The 15560-nt window shown below is 37.0% G+C and overlaps 1 protein-coding gene across 2 annotated transcripts in view; it reads right to left on the bottom strand.

Moving 5' to 3' along the window:
- The window catches only part of DECR1 (2,4-dienoyl-CoA reductase 1), a 52379-nt gene that overhangs the window by 11956 nt on the left and 24863 nt on the right, over nucleotides 1-15560 (bottom strand). For both annotated transcript variants that reach the window (XM_054519188.2, XM_024250990.3), the window contains exon 6: nucleotides 3106-3205. In XM_054519188.2, coding sequence (XP_054375163.1) covers nucleotides 3106-3205 — 100 coding nt within the window. The remainder of the gene's footprint in view (nucleotides 1-3105; nucleotides 3206-15560) is intronic.

Raw genomic sequence — 15560 nt, 5'->3', positions numbered from 1 at the left:
ATCTTTCAACTGTCATTAAGCTAGCTGATATACTGAAGAACTACTGTAATCTGATAATGAATCCACCTCATACAGTTATCTCTGCATGTTAAGATGCTAAGAACAATATATTCAACATGTTAGCCATTATTATTGTTCATTCAACCAATGTTTATTATATACTTACCATGTGTCAATACTACAAATATTGCTTAGCCTCAAATAAAGTCAGTCCCTGCTCTCAAAAGAGCAGTCCCTCCCTCTCAAGAGAGGTGAGCCTGGTTATATAATGAATTAGTTACTAGGCTGGGAATTGTGTGAGGTAAGCCATACCTGCTTAAAAGAAGAAGAACCTAAGTGGGAGTGACAAGGAAGGCTTCTCTGAAGAGTTAACATTCTGAGCTGATGGGTGAAGAAGGATTAGGAGTTTGCTGCAAGAGGCAGGGGAAAGGAGGAGCTGAGAGAGTAGAAGGTAGGATGGTGACATGGTTTGGCTCTGTGTCCCCACCCAAATCTCACTCTGAATTGTAATAATCCCCACATGTCGAGGGTGGGACCAGGTAGACATAACTGAATCCTGAAGACAGTTTTCCCCATGCTGTTCTCGTGATAGTGAGTGAGTTCTCACAAGATCTGACAGTTTTATAAGGGGCTTCCCCCTTCCCTTGGCACACATTCTCTTTCCTGCTGCCCTGTGAAGAGGTGCCTTCCACCATGATTCTAAGTTTCCTGAGGCCTCCCTAGCCATATGGAAACTGTGAGTCAATTAAACCTCTTTTCTTTATAAATTACCCAGTCTCAGGTATTTCTTCATAGCAGCGTGAGAACAGACTAATACAGATGGAGAAGGAAGACAGCCAAGACATATGGGTCAGTATGAGCAAAGGACAAGGGCCCAAACAACATGTAGAATTTGGGAACCTATAATGCCTTATTTAGTAAGACTGTGTACTATAAAGTATGAGAAGAAGGTTGATGGGAACTCAAGCTGTAAAGGAAGGCACATGTTTACTGAGCGTCTATTATATGCAGGAACACAATAAAAGCAGCACAAAATCAGTTCTTAAAGGACATGAGATGAAAAGCTCTACCAAGACTGAAGAGTCCTTACAAAACAAATATTGACATTGAACAAATGTTGCCAAAATAGTCAAGTTCTCATTCTTTATTTCCAACACCACCTGACCTTAAAAAATGGTAATTATCTCTATTCAGACTAAGATTCAGCTTGTGAATAAATATTTCTTTCTATCTCAAACTAATGTGTATTACTGACTTAAATATTAAAAATGCTCTGGGATTACTAAAAGAAGAGTACCATAATTCAGCTCAACAGGCATGGAGCACCAGCTATGGACTAGACTCTTCTGGTCCAAGTGGGGAAGTCAGATTGTTTAATGTTATGTTAATGGAGGAAACCCCATCTCTACTAAAAGTACAAAATTAGCCAGGTGTGGTGGCATATGCTTGTAATCCCAGCTCCTTGGAAGGCTGAGGCAGGAGAATTGCTTGAACCCAGGAGGCACAGGTTGTGGTGAGTCAAGATCGCACCATTGTACTCCAGCCTGGGCAACAAGAGCAAAACTCCGTCTCAAAAAAAAAAAGCCCACCATGCCCTGCTCTCTCTCTCTGCTATATTGGTATATTACCTTCATTTTAGAATCTATTTATTAGTGTTTGTCCTCTCACTAGATTGGATTAAACAAAGTTTTAAGGCACAGAGAGGAGGAAATGATTACAGAGAAAACATCCCAAAGGAAGTAAGCAAAACATCACAGCAAAATTCCAACAACAATATAACTCAGGCATAGACATATGAAAGCTGTATGATAAGTTTAGGGAAACATGGAACAATTCAATGGAAATTAAAGCATGGAAATAATAAACAGAATAGTAAAAAAATTTAAGCTCAGCTAACAACGAGGACTGTTCTATTTCCATCACTATCATATCCCTAGGACGAAGCACATATAAGGTATACAATAAATATTTCTTGAATAAATAAATTAATTAACAATGGCCAGTGACAAGTCTGTTTAGAATGCCATAGTGAGTTCTGGCTTTTATTCCAAAGAGTGACAGGAAATGATCTAAGGTTTTTAGCTGGGGAGTGTCGTGAGCAGACATATATGTTCTTAGAAAGATAATTCTGGTGAAAATGTGAATACAAAATACAGGGGGAAGAGACTGGTAGCAAAGAAATATACCATAATTATAGCAAGCCAGACAAGCAATGAAATGATGAGAACCCCCATTATAACAAAGACAATGGAAAAGGCCAATGGAGGACAAATTCAAAAAGCAATCATGGCTGGGTGTAGTGGCTCATGCCTGTAATCCCAGCACTTTGGGAGGCTGAGGCAGGAGGATTTCTTGAGGTCAGGAGTTCCAGACCAGCCTGGGCAACATAGCAAGACCTCATCTCTACAAAAAAAATTTTAAAAATTAGCCAGGTGCTGTGGCACCTGCCTGTAGTCCCAGCTACTTGGGAGGCTAGGTGGGAGGATCGCTTGAGTCTGGGAGATTAAGGCTGCAATAAGCTGTGATTGTGCCACTGCAATCCAGCTTGGGCAACAGACTGAAGTCCTGTCTCTAAAAAAAAAAAAAAAAAAAAAAAGCAGTTATACTCTGCTGAGAAAAGGCCACTGGACTTGGCAAGTGCTCATAGTCTGTGTTAGTCCCATTAATCTTATACAGTATCTACAATAAAAGAATAAAGATGTGCTTATGAGAGGGGTTAGGGATGGCACTGATAAAGATCTATGGGAGAGCAAAAAAGCTATAGTCCTGTGGTGTCTAATATGTAGCCACTAGCCATATACAGCTACTAATTTTTAAAATTTAGTTTCTCAGTCACAGTGGGATATTCCAAGGGTTCAATATCTACACGTGGCTATTGGATAGTGCATATCTACAGAACATTTCCATCACTGCAGAAAGTTCCACAGGACAGCGCTGCTATAGACAAATAGGACTTATCTGGGAGAAAAAATGTATGTCTCATGGTGAATCCAAGTCTTTGTTTACTTTTCTCTGGATAGACACCAGAAAGCAGGAATTTAGTTCCCTGAGCCACCAAACTGTATTAGTTATGTTCAGCAACAGGATTGACAAGGAAGTACTTACTTGCTCATGGCTTCCACACCTGCTTTGGCAGAAGCACTTGGTACTACAAAACCTGAACCAGTCTCAGCATAGATAGTAGTAATAGCAAGAAATGCTGCTCCTGAAATTTTAAAAGGATACAGTTGATTAGCAATATAGCTGTATCACTTCACATAAGGAAAACATTATTTATAAAAATGGGATCTGATTAAAGAGGGTATAAGAAAAACTGAAGTATTTTTTAAAACTTCACTCACTCTAAATTAATGAGAGAATAATCTAAGACAATTGATATGTCTTGCTACTAATCTTGTGATTTAGGATGGCCCAGTCTACACTTACTTGGAATGTATGCCTGGCGAGTCAATACGAAAGCCCAAATCTCAGAGGCATGCCCCTATTGCACCTTGTGCAGCTGGTCAGGATTCCCATTAACTAAGTACTACTTGAATAAGAATAAATCAGAATTAAACTTAAACCAGCAGGGACTTCTGCATCCAGCCATAATGAACTTACCCTTCTGCTATAAACATCAAGAAAACTGAGTAAGACATATGCTACAATCATATACAGATACTGCACAGCAGGCAGGGAAGGACTACGACTCTGAGAGAAGGAAAATGAATAAGCCCTGAGATACCCTAGCTTTTTGCCTAAAGGTACTATATAGATGGAAGGATGAGGAGGAGGAATCTAAGCAGAAAATGGCATTCACACTGAGTTAAGAAGATAGAGATCGGTTTGGGGAGCCTGAGGAAACTAAGGTTTCTAAGAGTTCCTCCAAGGAGGAAAGTAGGCAGAGATATATTAATAGAACTCCATAAAGCTGCATGGAGTCTCAATGAGTCTTTAGACAAATAAGCTGTACATGTTTAGTGTGAGATTCCATTGAGGCCAGGCAAAGAACAACTACCAGGAAGCTGTAAGTGATGCAATTCCCAGAGCTTGCATAGGGCTGGGAGACATGGGAGTTCTAAGCAGCTTCATTGAATATCCAGAGCTTCCAGTAGAGAGCTCAGAAAAAAAAAAAAATGCCTTAGTAGGAGGGTTAAATTAGCCCCAAAGTAAAGACTACTATATACTTGCTGAAATAAAGCTTTAAAATGACCCTTAAAAATGATTAAGCTGATGCACAAGTAGTTTAGAAGCTTTCCAAAATAACAAAAAAACCACACACCTCAAAAGAAAATTAAAATACACACAGACACAAAACACACAACAACAACATAACATTCACAGCATGCAATAAAAAATTACTGCACATAAAAAGACATAGAAACCTAACAAGGAGAAAAATTATTAATAGACAAAGAGTCCCAGAAATGACAGAGAAGACAGAAGTAGCAGACAAACAGCCTTTTAAATGTTATTACAAATATTTTTAAAGATTTCACTGAAAATATTTATACAATGAGAAAAATGGAAAATACAAAATAGAAACCAATATGGCTTCTAAAGCAGAAAAATACGATATCTGAAAGGAAAAATTGAACAAATAAGCTTAGCTGTAGAAGAAAAGATCCATGAATCTGAAGACACAGCAATATAAACTATCCAAAATGAAAGACAAATGGGAAAAAAAATCTGAGGAAAAACCCAGAACCTCACCAACCTGTGGAACAGTATCTAGCATTCTAACAAACGTATAGTTACAGTCACAGAGGAAGAAAACGCACATGAATAAGGACTAAAAAATTTCCGAATTTGGTAAAAACTATAACTTACAATGCAGAAAGCTAAACGAATCCCAAGCAGGATAAACAGGGAAAAAAATCAAGACATTATCATAATCAATAACTGAAAACCAGTGATATATAGAATCTTAATAGCAGCCAAAGGTAAAAATAAACAATAAAAATACACAAACACAGATAAAAATTTTCATTGTCTTCTCATTTCTAAAAATAACGTAAGCTAGAAGACAATGGAGTTATATTTTAAGGTGCTGAAAGATAAAAGCTTGTTAACTCTGAATTCCATATCCATCAAAAATACCCTTCAAAAACCAAGGTGATATGAAAATGGTATTATAGAGAAACTGAGATTGTCAAAAGGAAAGAAATAATAAATATGTAGGTAAATATAAAATATTTTTTCTTGTTTTCTAAATTTCTTTTTAAAAGGATTGTAAAAAGCTATATTAAAAAGTGATACTGCACATACAGTGGTCAATAGTGTCTAGGACACAGCAGGTTCTCAATAAATTAACTGAATGAGGCCAGGCACAGTGGCTCACACCTGTAATCCCAGCACTTTGGGAGACCAAGGGGAGCAGATCACCTGAGCTCAGGAGTTCGAGACCAGCCTGGCCAACATGGTGAAATCCTGCCTCTACTAGAAATACAAAAATTAGCTGGGTGTGGTAGGGCATGCCTGTAATTCCAGCTACTCAGGAGGCTGAGGCAGGAGAATCACTTGAACCCAGGAGGCAAAGGATGCAGTGAGCCGAGATGATGCCATTGCACTCCAGGCTGGGTGACAAGAGCGAGACTCCATCTCAAAAAATAAAAAAATAAATAAATAAATAAATGAAGGCTTAAAAGGGTAATCTTTAGGTCCTGAGAAATCAGTGATTTCTCTACTTCTTATTTATTCATAACACGGGATAAGACAATACTTAATATTTGCAAAAGGATCAAAATAAGTTTACATCTTTTACATAACAGCAAATACTTTCAGAAATTTAAATTTGAAGGACTACAAGAAAAGTATTTTGAAGAATATTCAGATAAGTTTTTTCTCTGCTCCATATATTTAGTTTCTCTTTCTCTCAGCATTTTCCAGAGTAGAAAGAAAACTCAGCACATCCTGGGAAACACGGGGGTGGAATAGGGGGCAGGAGTACCATTTTGAGGATAGGAAAAAATAAGAATGGTTATGTTAGTCATTCTGGTAACTCCTTTTATATATCAAACAGCCTTTCAGATTGCTGAAAATTACTTTGCTTCCAAAATCGTACTCCGTGAAAGAGGAGGGATGTAGAACATTAGTGGGCTCCATTACAGTACATTGACAACAGATGCTAACTGTATCATTCTTATAGCAAAATTACAAAAAAAAAAACTGCTTTAAAAGTGGCAAATACAAAGCAAATGCTCCAATGGAAAGTGCACTATCTTTCAACTAAGACTGAACAAATACATTTCTCCAAGTGTGGGAAAGGAGTTAAGCCATCCTAATACAATTTAGATGCTGAAATGAAAGTTATTTTACTATTCTCTTTATCCCTTTAAGGTTTTATTTTCTCAGCCTAGAAAATTCGGGTAGCCCATCTCTTAGAATGAGATACTGCAGCTTTTAATTCTCCTGAGTGTAAAAGAGAGATAAAGGTTTGAAACTGCACTGTTCCAATAGCATTAATGCTGCAAGGTGAAACAATTATCGGCTTCAAAAAAATGAACAATGGTGCTAAAGTGCAAAGTAAAGAATTCCTAGATCCTCAGGGTTAGTCACATATATTTTCCTTCTTGTACAGAGGCCCATTATTTCAGTTAGAATAACTGCCCATGGAAAAGCTTTATAAAAGGCAAGTTTCTAACAGCTCAGAGCAGACAACAGAAATAAATCTATATTATTAATGAGGTTAAGAAAACAGAGAAGGGAAGCAATAAATGAAATAAATATTATGTTAGCCCATCTTTTGTTATTTTGACATGGAAAAAAATAGTAATAAAAGAACATCAAAAATCATATTATCAAAAAAGCTATGATATGTGCAAGATTATGATCTAATTTCAAAAGAAGATTCAAAAGTTCTAAAATCTGGTTTCAATACAAACTATGAATTGAAAGAATCACTAAACAATTTTAGTGATTCAATACAAACTATGAAAATTGAAAGAATCACTAAATAAATTTAGTTCCAATGACCAACAGAAGGGGAATAGTATAGACACCTGGGCTCAGAAACTGATTCCACTATTTACTAGCTGTGTAGCTGTGAGACTGAGGAAGTCGCATCCCTGCTCTGGACCCTAGATTTATCACCTGTAAAACAGGAACATAGGGAGTATCCAGCAAATGTCATTAGATTCTAAGGATTACTTGTTAATTTACTGCTGTTGTTGATTCCACCTATTACTCTTCTGCTCTCATGCAAAAAGACTGCCATTTACTAGCTGTGTATTAATAATTTGGCAAGTTGAATTAGGAAACATCACCAGAATGGAACTCCAACAGGCACCCCAGCCCCCTAGTTTCACAGACACATCCAAGAATTTGTTGAACCGCCGGTGGGTCAGGGCTGCTACACATGGTTGAGCAGTGCATAAGGGTGCCATATCTAAGGAAGCATGTTTTACATGACAGATATTACATGATTATTTACTTATTTCAAAATTTTCTGGTTGTTCTGAGGGTTTCATTTCTAACAAGATAAGAAATATATGTGGGCAGAATGGCCCCACTTAAAGATCCCATGCCCTAATTCCTAAGAACTGAATTTCTTATTTTACTTGGCAAAATAACTTTGAAGACATTAAGAAAGATTACAGAATTTGAGAGAGGGGCCTTTCTGGGATTATCCAAGTAACACTGTCTAATCACATGAACTCTTAAAAACAGATAACTTTCTCTGGCTGTAGTCAGAAAGATGAATTTTAAGGAGCAGGCAAGAGAGATGTGGTAGAAGGGAAAGTCAGTCCCTAAACATGAGAAAGACATATTGTGGTATTGCTGGCTCTGAGATGTACCAGTCCCTATGTAAGGATCAGAGAGAGGTCCCTAGGAGATAGGGTGGCCCTGAGCTGACAGCAACCATGAACTTATACACTTCAGTCCTACAACCACAAGAAACTTGATTCTTCCAACAACCTAAATGAGCCTGGATATAGACTCTTTCTAGAGCCTCCGAGACATGAGCTCTGCTGAGTGACTCCCTGATATTAGCCTATAAGATCTGAAGCAGATAAACCAGCCAAGCAACTCTGTGCATTTACTTGCAAAAAACAGAATTATAAAATTATAAGTGTATGATATATTAAGCTGTTAAGTTTGTGATCATTTGTCGTAGCCACAATGGGGGACTAGTATAGTGTATTATGTCAACTTTCCAACAAACAGAAATAAAGTATCTTAATTTTTTTTTTAATCCTTGTTTAACTTTACCTATCACCGAAGGATAAAGTCCACATTGCTTGGCCTCATCTCCTACCCCTCCAGGCATTATATGTCACATATAAGCAACACTGAACTCCTTGTATGCCTAAATACACAACTGAGCTGTTGGTTGCAGTTCTAACTCTTCTACTATTATTGCTAGCAATTAATCTTACTGACAATCATGGTAAGAAGACAAACTTCTCTGTCTTTTTGATGACAGCACAGAGGATACCTGCCTCCGAGCCATTTTTCAATGAGAGCCCATATGAAAATCTAAAAATCCTTAATTCTCTAAAAGCTACTCAAAATAGGACTATAACATTTAAAAACTAGAATAACCCTATATAAATAATATTATCTACTAAGGAAACACTTTTCTCATTTAAACATTTAATATAAATACGTCCCTCATGTAGGCTGCTATTTTTAAGTTTAATTATAGTAAGAAGGGATATCAGGGCTCTGGTTTTTCTAACCAATTTTAATTATGAGTCAAAACCTAAGTTTCAGATAGTTGATGGTCCCCCTGTAAAAGATGTGGTAAAAATACATTTATCTTGGAGGAAACTTAACATTTTCTTTCATAACTAACATTTAGTGAGTACTAGTCTGCCCCGGGAACTATTCTTAACACTTTATAGACACTAGCTCTTATAATCATTACAGCAATCCTAGGAGGAAGGCTTTATTATTAACATTATTTTACAGAAAAGACAGGCACAGCAAGCTAATCTGTCCAAGTTGATAGGACTAATAAGTATTAACCAGGATTGGAACTTGGCAGTTAAGCTCTAGAGCCTGCAATCTTAACTACTATGTAACTACTACTGCCTTGCCAAGAAATTTCTAATTATTACTTAGAAAGAAAAACTAATTTATTTTCAAAATTCTCAGATCACTTTACCTTTACCTTATCTTCAAAAAACATCAAAATAAGGTACACAGTTGCTCTAAGAAATTTTAACAGATGAGGTGGAACTCTCCCATCAAACGAGATGACTCTAGAAAAAAGTGATTTTAAAAGGATACTAATACCACCTTAATAAATTTCAACTGATAACTAAAAATGTGTTTTAAAATATTCTTTAGATGCACCCACTGTTCTAGAAAAAACAAAATCTCTGGACACAATATAAAGAAATGTACTCATGTGGTTCTTATCTACTCTAAGCAACATACACCTTGCACTCACACTACTGACAAATAAGAAAAGCCTTCCGCTATGCTCTACTCTTCCCACTTTTGAAACAAGGTGCATTTGCTTCCATTCCAAGTGATCATGTCAATGACTGGTCATCTTTTCCCTCTAATAGTAAAGTTGAAGGACATAATTGAAAGAAGTGTTAAGTATGTACTCAACTCACCTTCCTTTTGCAGGTCTCCAAAATGTTTCACTGCATAAACAAAGCACCACCTTTGTGTTCAGTGTTGAGTTAGGAAATGGTGGGGAAGGAATGGAAAGGCTTTGCAGGTGGGGCAGAAGTAATGCACCCTGATAAAAGAATTTCTAATGGATGAAGAGTTGATGGAAAAGGAGACTTACAACATGAAACAATAACTAGATGTAGCATGATTTTAAGTGCTAAAGCAGGGGACCCCAACACCCCAGCCCCATACCAGTCTATGGCCAGTTAGAAACCCGGCCACACAGCAAGAAGTGAGCAGTGGGTGAGCCAGCATTACTGCCTGAGCTCCACCTCCTGTCAGATCAGCGGTGACATTAGGTTATCATAGGAGCGCAAACCCTACTGCAAACTGCGCATGCAAGGAATCTTGCTTGCACATTCCTTATGATACTCTAATGCCTGATGATCTGAGGTGAAACAGTTTCATCCCAAAACCACCCCCTGCCCCTTTCCCTGGTCTTTGAAAAAATTTTCTTTCACAAAAATGGTCCCTGGTGCCAAAAGGGCTGGGGACCACTGTGCTAAAGTGTGCATGCTAGCCCCTGAACTGGTAATCCTTCACTGAGGAGTGGACTAGAGCTGGGAATGGAGACTCTATGGCTCAGGGAAATAATGATTCTAATCAGGGCATGTGTAATGGATCAGTCAAATGGGCTAGTATAGAGACTGGACAGGCTGAGGGTGCTGCATCATGGAGGACAAGGAAGAGTAACTGGCCAAGTACAATATCTATGGGTTGGAAAAAAGAATGTTTTGATATTTATTCTTGTGTTTACAGTTCACACATCAGGGACTCCAGAAGAACAGCAAGATGGTTAAAAAATCTTGTGTTTTCTGATAATTTAATTGAACTGCAAAAACAGTATAATGTATTTTACTTAGTTCAATGCTTCCAAGGCCTCTGGCCTTGAAAACTGTTTCTTCTTCTCTATTGACTAAAACAGTCCTTTGTTTTTATTCTTTCTTCAGTTGGTGATTGACATTTATTCCCTTCCTCTATCACAAGGCTGCTGGTAAGATTATTCACTTCACTCTTTCCCTTTCCCCAACACAAGCTCCATATGGTTCAAGCTTCCTTGGGTTGCTTCTACTTCTTAGTTTTAAATTCCCTGAGGTTCTTAAAAGTTATTTCCACCAAAGTCTTTATGTTAGCTAGGCTATCGGATGTCCATTCACATGTAAGAAAAAGCACATGTACATCTGTAAAACAATTTATATTTTTCATGAGGCTTCTACACCTAACACCTTGTTCTGTTACTAAATATTGGAGTAGTAATTTAGTATCAAGTCTATTTTATAGATGAAAAAGCTGAATAACAGTAAAATATCATCACTCACTAACTGTCCAAGTATCAGGTGTAAACTAAGTGACTGACTATGACTAGAACAAAAAGTCACAGTTCCTTGTTTTTCTCTACTAGACCACTTACAATAACTAATTTTTAAAATTATGTCAATTGTTGATTTTAATAGTAATAGTTAACACTTAGGTAATTAATAAGCCATAGTTTTTCATCTGTAAATGTGAGTGTTAAAAATTCACTTCCTATATTAAAAAAAGATTATACCTCAGTTTCCACCCATGTCTATAAATGGGAATAAAAGAGCACTTACTTGCAAGGTCCTTGCAAGTGATAAATGAGTTAATAAGTATTTAGCACTTAGAACAAAGCCTGATACAAAATAAGCACTCACTAAACATTAGATGTGAAAGAAAGAAAGCAAAAAAGAAGGAAGGAAAGAGTTTTATAAGAGAAAAAAAGAAAGGAAGGGAGGAAGGAAGGGAAGGAGGGAGGAAGGAAAGAAGCAAGTAAAAATAAGTGAAAATTTGGTTAAAATTAGGTAATGTCTTTAAAAAGAATATTTTACTTTTTGCTTATTCTGTATTCCAACACCTGTTACATCATATACCTTTATTTAATATAGAACTTGTGGCAATCACTATAGAATTCTCATATGTTATTAGGTATAAGGAATTCTAGCTTTCTGGTATAAAGTAATCCATGTGATTCAACACCAAAGCTAGTCCAAATACATGCAAGAAAAGCAAAAAAATTAAAAAAAAAAGTTTTATCTAGATACAATCAAAAAGCAATTTTAAGACAACAATAGACATGAGGCCAACGTTTTAACTTGAATGTTAAGTAACTTAAGATTCTAAAAAAAAATCCAAATATGAAGAGTATCACACTATGTTGAACACTTATGTAATATGTCTCTGATGGCGGCACAAGAGGCTTTTGTTGGATTCAGGTTAAAGTAACAATTTCGCAAAGCAAGGCTGTAGCTAACATATCACCTGTTGGACAAAGCTGCCAGAGCAGGTGCAAAGGACAAGGTAACATCTGCATATAAACTCCCCTCAAATCCTAATCACTAAACTAAGCAAGCACAGAAGCTAAGAAGCTCAATGAAAAGTAACACTTGGAAAATGACAAAGTAAGCATTAAGAAAATTTCAGCAAAACAAATCTAGCAATATACAACTAGGATAATTTACCAAAACCAAGGAAGATTCAGTCTAGGAATGCAATGGTGTTCAATATTCAAAAATTAATTAATGTAATTCACCATATTAACAGGCTTAAAAATATACCCATCTCAATAAATATAGAAAGAAGGCTTATATTAACAAATTCAATACCTATTCAGGATTTTTTTTAAAAAAAAGCTATAATGACAGGATCAAACTCACATATAACAATATTAACCTTAAATGTAAATGGGCTAAATGCTCCAATTAAAAGACACAGACTGGCAAATTGGATAAAGAGTCAAGACCCATCAGTGTGCTGTATTCAGGAGACCCATCTCACCTGCAGAGACACACATAGGCTCAAAATAAAGGGATGGAGGAAGATCTACCAAGAAAATGGAAAACAAAAAAAGGCAGGGGTTGCAATCCCAGTCTCTGATAAAACAGACTTTAAACAACAAAGATCAGAAGAGAGAAAGAAGGCCATTACATAATGGTAAAGGGATCAATTCAACAGGAAGAGCTAACTATCCTAAACATATACGCACCCAATACAGGAGCACCTAGATTCATAAAGCAAGTCCTTAGAGACCTACAAGGAGATGTAGACTCCCACACAATAATAATGGGAGACTTTAACAACCCACTGTCAACATCAGACAGATCAACAAGATGGAAAGTTAACAAGGATATCCAGGAATTGAACTCAGCTCTGCACCAAGCAGACCTAACAGACATCAACAGAACTCTCCACCCCAAATCAACAGAATATATATTCTTCTCAGCCCCACATCACACTTATTCCAAACTTGACCACATAGTTGGAAGTAAAGCACTCCTCAGCAAATGTAAAAGAACAGAAATTATAACAAACTGTCTCTCAGACCACAGTGCAATCAAACTGAACTCAGGTTTAAGAAACTCACTTGAAACTGCTCAACTACATGGAAACCGAACAACCTGCTCCTGAATGACTACTGAGTACATAATGAAATGAAAGCAGAAATAAAGATGTTCTTTGAAGCCAATGAGAACAAAGACACAACATACCAGAATCTCTGGGACACATTTAAAGCAGTGTGTAGAGGGAAATTTATAGCACTAAATGCCCACAGGAGAAAGCAGGGAAGATCTAAAATTGACACCATAACATCACAATTAAAAGAACTAGAGAAGCAAGAGCAAACACATTCAAAAGCTAGCAGAAGGCAAGAAATTACTAAGATCAGAGCAGAACTGAAGGAGGCAGAGACACAAAAAACCCTTCAAAAAATCAACAAATCCAGGAGCTCGTTTTTTGAAAAGATCAACAAAATTGATAGACCACTAGCAAGACTAATAAAGAAAAGAGTGAAGAATCAAATAGATGCAGTAAAAAATGATAAAGGGGATATCACCACCGATCCCACAGAGATACAAACTCCCATCAGAGAATACTATAAACACCTCTATGCAAATAAACTAGAAAATCTGAAAGAAATGGATAGATTCCTGGACACATATACCCTCCCAAGACTAAACCAGGAAGAAGTTGAATCCCTGAACAGACCAATAACACACTCTGAAATTGAGGCAATAATTAGAAGCCTACCAACCAAAAAAAGTCCAGGAACAGACAGATTCACAGCCAAATTCTACCACAGGTACAAAGAGGAGCTGGTACCATTCCTTCTGAAACTATTCCAATCAATAGAAAAAGAGGGAATCCTCCCTGACTCATTTTATGAGGCCAGCATCATCCTGATACCAAAGCCTGACAGAGACACAACAAAAAAAGAGAATTTTAGACCAATATCCCTGATGAACATCCATGCAAAAATCCTCAGTAAAATACTGGCAAACCAAATCCAGCAGCACATCAAAAAGCTTATCCATCACGATCAAGTGAGCTTCATCCCTGGGATGCAATGCTGGTTCAACATTATGCAAATCAATAAATGTAATCCATCATACAAACAGAACAAAAGACAAAAACCACATGATTATCTCAATAAATGCAGAAAAGGCCTTTGACAAAATTCAATCGCCCTTCATGCTAAAAACTCTCAATAAATTAGGTATTGATGGGACATATCTCAAAATAATAAGAGCTATCTATGACAAACCCACAGCCAATATCATACTGAATGGGCAAAAACTGGAAGCATTCCCTTTGAAAACTGGCACAAGACAGGGATGCCTTCTCTCACCACTCCTATTCAACATAGTGTTGGAAGTTCTGGCCAGGGAAATTAGGCAGGAGAAGGAAATAAAGGCTATTCAATTAGGAAAAGAGGAAGTCAAATTGTCCCTTTTTGCAGATGACATGATTGTATATCTAGAAAACCCCATTGTCTCAGCCCAAAATCTCCTTAAGCTGATAAGCAACTTCAGCAAAGTCTCAGGATACAAAATCAATGTGCAAAAATCACAAGCATTCCTATACAGCAATAACAGACAAACAGAAAGCCAAATCATTCACAATTGCTTCAAAGAAAATAAAATACCTAGGAATCCAACTTACAAGGGATGTGAAGGAACTCTTCAAGGAGAATTACAAACCACTGCTCAATGAAATAAAAAAGGACACAAACAAATGGAAGAACATTCCATGCTCATGGATAGGAAGAATCAATATCATGAAAATGGCCATACTGCCCAAGGTAATTTATAGATTCAGTGCCATCCCCATCAAGCTACCAATGACTTTCTTCACAGAATTGGAAAAAACTACTTTAAAGTTCATATGGAACCAAAAAAGAGCCCGCATTGCCAAGACAGTCCTAAGCCAAAAGAACAAAGCTGGAGACATCATACTACCTGACTTCAAACTATACTACAAGGCTACAGTAACCAAAACAGCATGGTACTGGTACCAAAACAGATATATAGATCAATGGAACAGAACAGAGCCCTCAGAAATAATACCACACATCTACAACCATCTGATCTTTGACAAACTTGACAAAAACAAGCAATGGGGAAAGGATTCCCTATTTAATAAATGGTGCTGGGAAAACGGGCTAGCCATATGTAGAAAGCTGAAACTGGATCCCTTCCTTACTCCTTATACAAAAATTTATTCATGATGGATTAAAGACTTAAATGTTAGACCTAAAACCATAAAAACCCTAGAAGAAAACCTAGGCAATACCATTCAGCACATAGGCATGGGCAAGGACTTCATGTCTAAAACACCAAAAGCAACAGCAACAAAAGCCAAAATAGACAAATGGGATCTAATTAAACTAAAGAGCTTCTGCATAGCAAAACAAACTACCATCAGAGTGAACAGGCAACCTATAGAATGGGAGAAAATTTCTGCAATCTACCCATCTGACAAATGACTAATATCCAGAATCTACAAAGAACTTCAACAAATTTACAAGAAAAAAACCAAACAACCCCAACAAAAAGTAGGCGAAGGATTTGAACAGACACTTCTCAAAAGAAGACATTTATGCAGCCAACAGACACATGAAAAAATGCTCATCATCACTGGCCATCAGAGAAATG

Source organism: Pongo abelii, chromosome 7 (genome assembly GCF_028885655.2).
Source record: "Pongo abelii isolate AG06213 chromosome 7, NHGRI_mPonAbe1-v2.0_pri, whole genome shotgun sequence".
Classification (NCBI taxonomy): domain Eukaryota; kingdom Metazoa; phylum Chordata; class Mammalia; order Primates; family Hominidae; genus Pongo; species Pongo abelii.
The sequence above is the reverse complement of the archived record's forward strand: the minus strand, read 5'-3'. Positions and strand labels throughout refer to the sequence as shown.